General features: G+C 41.5%; 1 protein-coding gene across 3 annotated transcripts in view; it reads right to left on the reverse strand.

Annotated features, from left to right (window-relative positions):
* The window catches only part of LOC148896473 (uncharacterized), a 19,702-nt gene extending 16,942 nt beyond the window's left edge, over positions 1-2,760 (reverse strand). Inside the window, exons 1-3 of one of the 3 annotated variants that reach the window (XM_088998288.1) lie at positions 2,664-2,760; positions 2,308-2,437; positions 1-208 (exon numbers count right to left, since the gene is read on the reverse strand). The exon at positions 1-208 is cut by the window's left edge and continues 240 nt beyond it. In XM_088998288.1, the coding sequence (XP_088854414.1) occupies positions 1-178 (178 nt within the window). In that variant the 5' untranslated portion in view covers positions 179-208; positions 2,308-2,437; positions 2,664-2,760. The remainder of the gene's footprint in view (positions 209-2,307; positions 2,438-2,663) is intronic. The other 2 variants (XM_088998289.1, XM_088998290.1) reach the window with 2 other exon arrangements.
* Between the last annotated feature and the right edge of the window lie 10,836 nt (positions 2,761-13,596).

Raw genomic sequence — 13,596 nt, forward strand, 5'->3', positions numbered from 1 at the left:
CATGTGTTTTAGCTATTTGGGTTCCGTTGGTCTCCTCAACATACACATGTCTTATTTCTTGTGCACCTGCTTGAATTGGTGCTGCCTCACTAGAATAGGTGTCATTGTATGGTGGATCCACAGCAGTTTGGGTGCTCAATGGGTCTGTGGCGCTCTCCAGCTGGGCTGTGCTGAGCATGGTTCCGACGCTGCACGAGTTCACAAGTCTCTATGGATAAAGAACACAAATAGAATAACTTTAATTGTTTGAATTCTGATGAGCTTCTAAACATTCCGCAATAAAAAAAAATCTTCCTTTCAACTTTTCTGGACGCCAAAGGGGCAGTTGTGCTTTTTTGCGCCTGTAATGGGCAGCATCTTCACAGCCCCGCTTTGTTCAGTGGAAGGTCGGTGCTGTTGGACAGTCTGCGGCTGGATGGATACATGGCTTGAGGAGCCCGTGATAAGAAGAAAGGAGCGTCAGCGCAGAGCGCCAATGCGTATATGGAACTGTTGCGGGATGGAATTGAAGCCGTTTTATGTGGGACAGGAGATGTGAGACAATCTCTTTTCGTCAATGGATGCTACAGCTGCGTGTTTGCTTTCAACATTTAGCTTGTAGTCGACGTGCACATTCCACCATGATGTCCCTGATCCACTGGTGAAGAGACGCTTTGATCCTCTCCTCTTTCATCTGGAACTGCTTCATGTAACAAAGAGGGTACAGAAAGTGCTTAAGAATGAATGACTCTGTGTCTTTGTGTTGTCATGTTATTTAGGTTTTTTTTGTTCTTTTGACTTCAAGACGGCGCTGCGAGAGTGGCTGCCTTTCCAGCAGCTCCTGTGTTTTGATTTTTCTACTTTCATTTCTTTCATAACTTTGCTGCTGTGAAATGTAAATTTCTCCACTGCGAGACTAATAAAGGCAAATCCAATATAAAAGGCTACCAAAAACAAAATGATCATCGGCACAGCAACAATCAAAAAAACAATAAAAAATGCATTTGAATAATATACAAAAAAACAGGTGAATGAAACATTCAATATCAATATTTCCCCTCTTTCAAATTGTATTACATAAACATTAAAAACAATATTTTTACATGATATGGTACATTTGGAACAAACATTCTATATTTCAATTAGGCATGAATTCCCATGTTTTCACGAAAACTTATCCTGGAGAAAGCCCAGACAGGCACACTCCATACTTGAAGGCCGGAGCCGAAATCGAACCCTACATCACTGTGACGTGAAGCGGACGTGCTAACCAGTCGATCATCATGCTGCCTTTGACTTGTCACTTTTGGTTTGCTCTTTATTCTTCTACAGGTGAATTGTAACATGTGTTTCTCAAAGCTGACCAAAACGAAAAAGGACCTTTTAATGGTGAGGCATTATTGGGCCAAACATCAAAATGAAATTTCTGATGCAGCAAGGATACGGTCTGGATACATTTTATTTTCACACAGTGGTAATTCATTGGAAATAAGCAATTATTTTTAATTCATTCTCCATTTAATGTTGTACAACCATTATTTCAGGGAGGAGTTGCTAGATCAGCCGTTTCTGAACTTCATTCTCAATGCCTGCTGGCCCCTCAGCATTGTCGCAAGGAAAGGAACTGATTTTAGTACTCCTTGTCACCCATATGGGGTTACCCCTGAAACATCCAAACATTTTGATTATTGAAATAACCATTTTTTTTCACGGATTCCCCTTTACGATCTGAGTGATAAGCATCCTCTACCCCCGCGAGGGCTTGTGGTATTATCCCGAAAACCGCTAAATCCAAGATGCCCACAGGTTCACACAAACCTCAATATGCAAGAATCCAAACTAGGGCGCGGAAAATCCTACTGGACCCTCCGCACCCTGCCCACCACCTTTTCCAGCTACTCCCCTCAGACATTTAAACAGCTTCTTCCCCCAAGCCATTAACTCTTTGAACTCTTTCAACAGTAGCCAAAATGGAACTGTATAGTGCCACTTAGCAGTTTTTTTTGACGACGATACTAGTGCAGCGTGTTCTACCGGAAACAAATTCCTTGTGTGTTCTACATACTTGGCAATAAAGAAGATTCTGATTCTGATTCTGATGTCCGCGCACGACTGGTGGCTTTTGTTCAATCCGTTTTAGTATGCAGAAGCACAATTCAAAGTTTCAGCCCTTCCAAAAAAATGTTTTCTTCGCACATATACGTATGTACGTATATAAAAAAGGGGGAAGGGTGGTTTGCAGATCCTTAACTAAACACATGCAACGTCTTTTAAAGAAATTCTGCATTCTCGGGGAAGAATGAAAATTATTTGCACCAAATGACCTACTTGTGCGCATCAGCTAGTCTTTATCGTGTCCTATCCAGATGGCCACAGGCAGGAGAATGGATGGGATAATGCCTTTGTATTACAATAGACGGACGATGGAGAGTGCAGCTGTCGGACATATCCAACTGAACTGAAACACATTTACTTTCATCAATTGCGTGCTGAGGAACAAATAGAAGGTACATAAACATAGTATACCTTATTTATACATATAAAGGTAGCTTAGTTAGCATACATTCAGTGATTTATTGGAATATCACTCCCGCTGCGATTCACTCACATGGGCTATAAAACGGTTTTGGTTTAGAACCATAAATGTATGATAGCGTGTGCGTGGTGATATAATTCAGTGTTACCTGATCTGAGTTGTCCACATAAACATCAAATGCCGTTCCCTCACAAAGCCGAAGGTCCTGAAACCACGGCCTGTGTGACGTCACGGCTGAAGTGCAGCTGCCGAAGAGGGGAGGGGTCTTCTTGTGCTTGAAGCGAAGTGCTGCCACCTGCTGGAACGGAAGGTGAAGCGAACGACAAGCTTCGATTTAATTCCGCTTCACTGGGCAGTGGGCACCAGTTTATCGCGGGGGATAAATTAACCAATCAAGCCACCACACTAATTGTTACAATTAAAAATTAGTAATTGTCATGGAACCTTTGGACTGTGTGAGAAAGTCGGAGTATCCCACGGGAGGGAATCCTAACTTCAGCCGAGATAAAAAAAAACATTTTTTTTAGGCAATACATGTGTATATTTCTTGCTATCCATAAATATGAAATATTCGAACCATTTTCTTCAATTTATTGGACTTCTCCTTTGGGTGATTGTTGCGCTAATCATTCTGGCAGCAGTCTTAGCGTTTTAACAGTAACCAAAATGGTAACTTTTCGCAGCGATTGAAAGTACTCACGAGAGAAATGATGCACAGCAGTGTCAATCATTGGTCTGGGAACTCGACAAACATTTTTTTTTCTGCGCATGCTCTTAAAAATCATGAAATTTCTTCAATCGTGTCTTTGCCTCACACACACATCCAGACGCGCACACTGAACACTCCCACTCAAAGACATGTTCACAATTTCATGCAGCAAACAAAAAGAAAAACATCGAAACAAGAAATGTACATTGTTGTAAAAATAAAAACATCATACATATTTGCAACACTCTGCAAGCTTGAAAATATTCACATTTTTCCAAATATCTCTTGAATCTTATGTCACCGCCTTAGTAAAAAGATCTGCAACCATGTTTTCTGTTGGACAATATTTTATAGATATTTTCCCCTCAGTGTGCGCAGACCGTATAAAGTGAAATTTAATATCTACGTGTTTGCTTCTCTGCCTACACACTGGGTTTTTGGACAAAGCTATTGCCCCCTGATTGTCCTCATATATTTTTACTGGTACGTGGTGGTTACTGCTGAATATCCCTTTCAATAATTGGACAAGGTACATGCTTTCTTAAGTTGTGGCCGCCGGTGCCATATACTCAGCTTCACAAGTTGATAATGCCACATTTGGCTGTTTTATACTTTTCCATGATATAGCTGGGCCTTCCTTACTGAGGCTAAAACAATATCCGGTTGTGCTCCTCCTGTCATTTATATCGGCAGCCCAATCAGCGTCACTATATCCTTCTAGTCTTAATTTCCCTTCAAATTTTCGGCAATTAAGCTCTTGATCTGAAGTACCTTTTAAATATTTTAGTAAGTGTTTAACTGCAGTCCAATGCTGCTGTCTTGGTTCAGCTAGGTGTTGTGAGAGTTTGCTAACAACCCAGCTTAAATCAGGTCTGGTACATGTTATGTATATTAGACTGCCCACTATCTCTCTGTCAACTCTCCCTGATGAGTTGACAATTTCACCCTCACTGTTAAAGTTCAATTTCTGTTCACAAGGGGTGCTTCTTACTTTGCACTCAGCCATTCCAAATTTTCTCAACATTCTCTCAATGTGTTTCTTTTGAGTTATCCTTTACTTTGTTTAAAATCAATACCTAAGAAGTGTCTAAGTGGACCCATATCTTTCATTTTGAACCATCTTTTTAGCATTTCTTTTACTTCACTGTGTAGTGTATCGTGACTCGCCGCGATGATTAAGTCATCCACTCACAAAATGGCCTTTTCATTTTGAGATTCTCTGTAGTAAACAGTGATCAGCATCATTTTGTATAAAACCATTCATTATTAGGTGATTGTTTAGTAACGCCCTGACTGCTTTAAAGGACAACCGACGTCACTTTTTTTGTTTCTTAACTGACATCAGAAAAACGTTTTATAGCATCTAAAATACCCAAAACACGCAGTATGATATTTTTATTCAAATGCAAAGCACCAATAAAAATGACTTAAAGTGTCCAAAATCTGCAAAAAAAATTAGCATTTTCAGAATGTCCCGCCCCCAGTTCGTGATGTCACGCCAAGACGTCTTGCATTGCTTGAGAATCAAAACAATGGCTTCAGATTCGGAGAATATGCTTTCTTGTTACACCTCCAGTTATGAATATGATTCAAATAGTTCTGAAGAGGAAGGTGACCAAAACGAAAAAGGACCTTTTAATGGTGAGGCATTATTGGGCCAAACATCAAAATGAAATTTCTGATGCAGCAAGGATACGGTCTGGATACATTTTATTTTCACACAGTGGTAATTCATTGGAAATAAGCAATTATTTTTAATTCATTCTCCATTTAATGTTGTACAACCATTATTTCAGGGAGGAGTTGCTAGATCAGCCGTTTCTGAACTTCATTCTCAATGCCTGCTGGCCCCTCAGCATTGTCGCAAGGAAAGGAACTGATTTTAGTACTCCTTGTCACCCATATGGGGTTACCCCTGAAACATCCAAACATTTTGATTATTGAAATAACCATTTTTTTCACGGATTCCCCTTTACGATCTGAGTGATAAGCATCCTCTACCCCCGCGAGGGCTTGTGGTATTATCCCGAAAACCGCTAAATCCAAGATGCCCACAGGTTCACACAAACCTCAATATGCAAGAATCCAAACTAGGGCGCGGAAAATCCTACTGGACCCTCCGCACCCTGCCCACCACCTTTTCCAGCTACTCCCCTCAGACATTTAAACAGCTTCTTCCCCCAAGCCATTAACTCTTTGAACTCTTTCAACAGTAGCCAAAATGGAACTGTATAGTGCCACTTAGCAGTTTTTTTTGACGACGATACTAGTGCAGCGTGTTCTACCGGAAACAAATTCCTTGTGTGTTCTACATACTTGGCAATAAAGAAGATTCTGATTCTGATTCTGATGTCCGCGCACGACTGGTGGCTTTTGTTCAATCCGTTTTAGTATGCAGAAGCACAATTCAAAGTTTCAGCCCTTCCAAAAAAATGTTTTCTTCGCACATATACATATGTACGTATATAAAAAAGGGGGAAGGGTGGTTTGCAGATCCTTAACTAAACACATGCAACGTCTTTTAAAGAAATTCTGCATTCTCGGGGAAGAATGAAAATTATTTGCACCAAATGACCTACTTGTGCGCATCAGCTAGTCTTTATCGTGTCCTATCCAGATGGCCACAGGCAGGAGAATGGATGGGATAATGCCTTTGTATTACAATAGACGGACGATGGAGAGTGCAGCTGTCAGACATATCCAACTGAACTGAAACACATTTACTTTCATCAATTGCGTGCTGAGGAACAAATAGAAGGTACATAAACATAGTATACCTTATTTATACATATAAAGGTAGCTTAGTTAGCATACATTCAGTGATTTATTGGAATATCACTCCCGCTGCGATTCACTCACATGGGCTATAAAACGGTTTTGGTTTAGAACCATAAATGTATGATAGCGTGTGCGTGGTGATATAATTCAGTGTTACCTGATCTGAGTTGTCCACATAAACATCAAATGCCGTTCCCTCACAAAGCCGAAGGTCCTGAAACCACGGCCTGTGTGACGTCACGGCTGAAGTGCAGCTGCCGAAGAGGGGAGGGGTCTTCTTGTGCTTGAAGCGAAGTGCTGCCACCTGCTGGAACGGAAGGTGAAGCGAACGACAAGCTTCGATTTAATTCCGCTTCACTGGGCAGTGGGCACCAGTTTATCGCGGGGGATAAATTAACCAATCAAGCCACCACACTAATTGTTACAATTAAAAATTAGTAATTGTCATGGAACCTTTGGACTGTGTGAGAAAGTCGGAGTATCCCACGGGAGGGAATCCTAACTTCAGCCGAGATAAAAAAAAACATTTTTTTTAGGCAATACATGTGTATATTTCTTGCTATCCATAAATATGAAATATTCGAACCATTTTCTTCAATTTATTGGACTTCTCCTTTGGGTGATTGTTGCGCTAATCATTCTGGCAGCAGTCTTAGCGTTTTAACAGTAACCAAAATGGTAACTTTTCGCAACGATTGAAAGTACTCACGAGAGAAATGATGCACAGCAGTGTCAATCATTGGTCTGGGAACTCGACAAACATTTTTTTTTCTGCGCATGCTCTTAAAAATCATGACATTTCTTCAATCGTGTCTTTGCCTCACACACACATCCAGACGCGCACACTGAACACTCCCACTCAAAGACATGTTCACAATTTCATGCAGCAAACAAAAAGAAAAACATTGAAACAAGAAATGTACATTGTTGTAAAAATAAAAACATCATACATATTTGCAACACTCTGCAAGCTTGAAAATATTCACATTTTTCCAAATATCTCTTGAATCTTATGTCACCGCCTTAGTAAAAAGATCTGCAACCATGTTTTCTGTTGGACAATATTTTATAGATATCTTCCCCTCAGTGTGCGCAGACCGTATAAAGTGAAATTTAATATCTACGTGTTTGCTTCTCTGCCTACACACTGGGTTTTTGGACAAAGCTATTGCCCCCTGATTGTCCTCATATATTTTTACTGGTACGTGGTGGTTACTGCTGAATATCCCTTTCAATAATTGGACAAGGTACATGCTTTCTTGAGTTGTGGCCGCCGGTGCCATATACTCAGCTTCACAAGTTGATAATGCCACATTTGGCTGTTTTATACTTTTCCATGATATAGCTGGGCCTTCCTTAGTGAGGCTAAAACAATATCCGGTTGTGCTCCTCCTGTCATTTATATCGGCAGCCCAATCAGCGTCACTATATCCTTCTAGTCTTAATTTCCCTTCAAATTTTCGGCAATTAAGCTCTTGATCTGAAGTACCTTTTAAATATTTTAGTAAGTGTTTAACTGCAGTCCAATGCTGCTGTCTTGGTTCAGCTAGGTGTTGTGAGAGTTTGCCAACAACCCAGCTTAAATCAGGTCTGGTACATGTTATGTATATTAGACTGCCCACTATCTCTCTGTCAACTCTCCCTGATGAGTTGACAATTTCACCCTCACTGTTAAAGTTCAATTTCTGTTCACAAGGGGTGCTTCTTACTTTGCACTCAGCCATTCCAAATTTTCTCAACATTCTCTCAATGTGTTTCTTTTGAGTTATCCTTTACTTTGTTTAAAATCAATACCTAAGAAGTGTCTAAGTGGACCCATATCTTTCATTTTGAACCATCTTTTTAGCATTTCTTTTACTTCACTGTGTAGTGTATCGTGACTCGCCGCGATGATTAAGTCATCCACTCACAAAATGGCCTTTTCATTTTGAGATTCTCTGTAGTAAACAGTGATCAGCATCATTTTGTATAAAACCATTCATTATTAGGTGATTGTTTAGTAACGCCCTGACTGCTTTAAAGGACAACCGACGTCACTTTTTTTGTTTCTTAACTGACATCAGAAAAACGTTTTATAGCATCTAAAATACCCAAAACACGCAGTATGATATTTTTATTCAAATGCAAAGCACCAATAAAAATGACTTAAAGTGTCCAAAATCTGCAAAAAAATTAGCATTTTCAGAATGTCCCGCCCCCAGTTCGTGATGTCACGCCAAGACGTCTTGCATTGCTTGAGAATCAAAACAATGGCTTCAGATTCGGAGAATATGCTTTCTTGTTACACCTCCAGTTATGAATATGATTCAAATAGTTCTGAAGAGGAAGGCATACATGTTTGCAATCGATTAAAGAATTTATTCCATGCCATTTTGAGGCAACATTGGGGAGAAACGATCACCAGAAAAGAGGCACAAAATGGCGACCTCCTGTGGCCACCTCCGTTTCCACAGGCTGATAAATTCTTTATATGGAGCTTGGACACCCTCTTCTGGCGGCTTTTGGGTGCAACACAAGGTTTTCAGACCAAACAATATAGCAAAATACATTTACGTGATGGAAGGACTGCTACAATGTGTCTTTTTTTTCGGTCAGGGGGTGTTCCTTTAGTGACGTCACGTACGGACTCGTCACCAACTCAAAAACAAGACTTCCTGAATATTCAGCGCGAGTCTTAAAACGTAAAATATAGCTATATGCGGTGGAATCTTAAAACGTGAAATATAGCTATATGTGGTGGAATCTTTTTAAAATACGTTCAGTAGAAGTCATTTGAAGCCATTTTACAAATTATGGACACAACTTGTCCGGAGACGTCGGTTGTCCTTTAAGCCAAACAGTGATTTGTTGACCTTACTCCACATATAATTCACAGTCCATTGGAGCATGGCGATATGCAGTCTTCACGTCCATTTGGTGTAGGGTGAGATCTTCTTGCACAGCCACCTGCATCAGCGCTCGAATAGAATTCATATTAACTGTCGGTGAAAATGTCTCTCTGTAGTCAATTCCTTCCACATGACCAAATCATGTTGCCACAAATCTGGCTTTACAAGTCTCAGAGCCATCTGGGTTTTCTTTCACCGTATACACCCAGCGACCTCCCACTGCTTGTTTGGCCTTCGGTAGCGGGGTCAGAGTGAAAGTCTCCTTTTCTTTCAGGGATTCCATCTCCTCTTCCATTGCAGTAGCCCACATTTTTAACTTGTCAGATTGCATAGCCTCTTTAAAAGTCCTAGGTACACCATATGTTTGTAGAAATAGTCAATATTTTCGGATTTTGTCATCATCACACTTAGTTTTACATATGTATTGTATATGTATTCTGGAGCCCTTTTTTGTCTTTTAGGAAACCTCCTTCCCTGTTCAGTCTGAATATTGGCTGTTTCTACTGTCTCTTCAGCACTCTGTTCTTTGCTTTTCAAGTTGATCTTGACTCTGTTTGATTTCCTTTAGGGTTACTTTACTGTAGCTCTGAATATCGTCCCACAAGTCACCGTTTCAGTTTGACCATCTGTGTTGTTTTTCATTAAAATTTTCACCAATCTGTCTCAGGACTTTTCTTGTCTCGGGGTAGTACACATTATAGGCTGGACTATACTTATCATAGCCTACGAAAATCCCCATCTCACATCTGGAATCTTATTTTTGTCCTGTTTATAAACGTAACATTCACAGCCAAATATTTGCATGTTAGAAAGGTTGGGTACCTTTCCTGTAAAAGCCTGGTAAGGTGTCTGCTGTAGCCGCTTATTGTAGCATCTGTTGCGAATTTGAGCGGCCGTTTGTACAGCATATGTCCATAGTTGCTTGGGAAGGTTACTTTCCAACAACATGCATCTAGACATCTCAAATAGTGTTCGCCAACCTTTAGGCTCGCCAACCATTAGGCTCGTGTTTCCCTCTAATAGACATTCCTTTAACCACTTTTTCTAATTGAACAACATCTTCGAAGTTACAATGACCCATTACAGTGAGACCTCAACTTACGAACTTAATTGGTTCCCAGACAGAGTGTGTAAGGTAAAAAGTGTGTATCTAAAAAAAAATGTCCCATAGGAAACCATTAAAATGGGAATAATCCGTTCCCGGGTTTCCATAAAATATACTTTTCAACTAAATAAGCCTTAAAACTACACACAACATACCTTATTCTATGTATAATAAATGTGCTAGTGTATTGTAATGAAAGAAATACACTGCATTGTATAATAAAGTCACTTTATTTACATCATTTATGGCTTGATGGAATGGCGTTGGAGGTCAAAGGTCAAAAGGAATTGCTGTTTGGCAAGAGGCACATTACATGAGGACTGTATTTAAAGAAATAAACTGTGCTGTAAAATAAAGTTTTATTTACCTTTTTGATGGTCGTTGATGGCTTATGGAAGGAGAGTCACCTTCCATAAGGACTGTTGGTAACTTAACCTCTGGTGCTGTTCGGTCGTGTGCTTCCGCCGAAGATCACTCCGCCAGCCGTGGTGGGTGTGTATTATGAAAATAGTGCTTATTATAAGGTTTAATTTTCATAAATTTGACGTTTGTAAGACATAAAAAGTTTGTAAGATAAGGTGTTTGTAAGTTCAGGTCTCACTGTATTTTGTGCCAAGTTTGGATATCATAACAACCATATGCTTCATTGACATTTTTCTCTTCTATTGTGTTTAGGTAATACACTCTAACAAATACCTCCATTTTGAATTTTGTCCCATCTCTGTGGACTAACCAGTCATCACCGTCTTTTAAGCGGACCTCTGCACCACTCGCTGTTGCTGCTTTGACGGAGAAGATGTTCTGCGGAAATGCTGGGATGTAGAGTGCTTGCTTGAGTCTCATCTTCACGCGTCGTCCCTCGCTGTCCAGCAAGTACAACTCAGCCTCGTCTCTCATCTTTGCCATTCTGCTCACCTTGGTTCCGTCTGCGAGCTCAATGATGTGGTCCTCGGGTTTGAAGCTCTTGTCGACTGTTTTGAACTTTGTGGTGTCGTTGACCATATGTGCTGTGGCGCCACTGTCGACCATAAAGCCTTTCTTGTTTCCAGTTGTCGGATGGTCATTTAGATTGAAGAAGAATGTGTGCTCTGACTCGATCTCGTCAGCAGCTTCCTTCATGACATTGCGGCCTCGTCCTCGACCGCGTGGGCCTTGATGTGGCGTGTCCCACCTTCTTTCCTCTCTTCTCGGCTGGGAAGTGCGAGGCATGTGCCCTCTCTTACCATTTTATTCTGCGTATGCTCTTAAAAAGGCTTCACAATTTCCAGGTATCACATGATCAGCTCGTTTCGCAGGTGATATCAATCATGAAATTTCCTCAATCGTGTCTTTGCCTCACACACACATCCACACACAACAGTGATTTTTGCTACTGTACCAAATTTACCTTCGCACCATGGATGAATTAAAATCTATATCGTTATGTTGTCTACAGTGTGTGTCCTGTCCTGTTCTGTGTCACACGTAAGATGGAGTCAATCACAGGTTGTTTATACTATAATGCCGCTCGGCGTGATAAAGGATGCGCACAGTCGCTGGCACAGCTTGTCATGCTTTTATTGAGCAAACGAAGCAGTTAGCACAATCATACCGGAGTTGTTGTTCCGCCACAACTCACGCGCAGTCATTCTACTCAGGCTCTCTCGCGGACTACTCGTTGTCGGGTCCTGCCTACTCTCCGTGACGTCATGCTCCGCCGACTAGCCCAGCCCCCAAACATGCAAATCGCAAGAACCGGACATTACACTACTAGGAAGAGTGTTGCATGACATTTAGGAAGGAGGTAAGACAAGCACTGGGTGGGCAAGAGGTCCTTCCAGATGACTGGCAATCTACAGCGAACATAATCAGAGACACAGGTCGGAAAGTACTTGGTGTATCAAGTGGAAGAAAGGTAGATAAGGAGACTTGGTGGTGGAATGGGGTGGTGCAGGAGTGTATACAGAGAAAGAGGTTAGCAAAGAAGAAGTGGGACACAGAGGATGGACGAGAGTAGACAGCAGTACAAGGAGATGCAGCGCACGGTGAAAGTACAGGTGGAAAAGGCCAAACAAGAGGCCTATGATGACTTGTATGCTCGGCTGGACAGCAAGGAAGGCGAGACAGAGAGACAAAGATGATAAGGACCTACAGTAGGTCCGGGTGATTAAGGATAGAGATGGCAATGTATTAACAGGTGCCAATTGTGTGATGGCAAGATGGAAAGAGTACTTTGAAGAATTGATGAATGAGGAAAATGAGAAGGAACAAAGAGTAGAAGACGTGACTGTTGTGGACCAAGGCGTAGCAAACATTAGCAAAGATGAAGTGAGGAGGGCGCTGAAGAGGATGAAGGGGGGAAAGGCACTTGGGCCTGATGATTTACCAATCGAGGTATGGAAGTGTCTTGGAGAGGTGGCGGTCTTAGATGGTGAACAGATGCCTGAAGAATGCAGACGAAGTGTACTCATGCCCATTTTTAAGAACAAAGGATATGTGCAGAGTTGTACTAACTACGGAGGAATAAAGTCGATTAGGCATACAATGAAACTCTGGGAAAGAGTAGTTGAAGCAAGACTAAGAGCAGAAGTGAACATTTGTGAGCAGCAATATGGCTTCATGCCAAAAAAAAGAGTACGACAGATGGTGTGTGTGTTTGCTTTAAGAATGCTGATAGAGAAGTACAGAGAAGGTCAGAAGGAATTGCATTGTGTCTTTGTAGATCTGGAGAAAGCGTATGACAGGGTGCCCAGAGAAGAGCTGTGGCATTGCATGAGGAAGTCTGGAGTGACGGAAAAGTATGTCAGAGCGGTGCAAGACATGTATCATGACTGTAAGACAATTGTGAGGTGTGCTGTCGATGTGACGGAGGAATTCAAGGTTGTGGTGGGACTCCACCAGGGGTCAGATCTAAGCCCCTTCTTATATGCTATGGTGATGGACAGGCTAACAGACGATGTTAGACAAGAATCTCCTTGGACCATGATGTTTGCAGATGACATTGTGATCTGCAGCGAGAACGGGGAACAGGTGGCAGAGAAACTAGAAATGTGGAGATATGTCCTGGAAAGGATTGGATTGGATATGCCTTTATTAGTCTCACAGTGGAGAAATTTACATTTCAGGAATGAAAGGAGAGGAATGAAGATCAGTCGCAGCAAGACGGAATACATGTGTGTGAATGAGAGGGATCCAAGTGCAAGAGTGATGCTACAGGGAGAAGAAACAAAGAAGGTGGAGGATTTTAGTTACTTGGGGTCAACTGTCCATAACAATGGAGAGTGTGGAAGAGAGGTGAAGAAGCGTGTCCAGGTAGGCTGGAGCGGCTGGAGAAAAATGTCAGGTGTGATGTGTGAGAGGAGGGTTTCAGCTAGGATGAAACGAAAAGTGTATAAAACAGTGGTGAGACCAGCCATGATGTTTGGACTGAAGACAGTGCCACTGAAGAAAAGAAAGGAAGCAGAGCTGAAGGTAGCAGAGCTGAAGATGTTGAGGTTTTCTTTGGGAGGGACCAGGTTGGATAGGATCACGAATGAGTACATTAGAGGGATAACTCATATTAGAGGCTTTGTGAGAAAGTCAGAGAGGCCAGCCTGAGATGGTTTGGACATGTCCAGAGGAG

The sequence above is a fragment of the Hippocampus bargibanti genome, linkage group LG06 (genome assembly GCF_051943395.1).
Source record: "Hippocampus bargibanti isolate YZ-2025 linkage group LG06, ASM5194339v1, whole genome shotgun sequence".
Lineage (NCBI taxonomy): Eukaryota > Metazoa > Chordata > Actinopteri > Syngnathiformes > Syngnathidae > Hippocampus > Hippocampus bargibanti.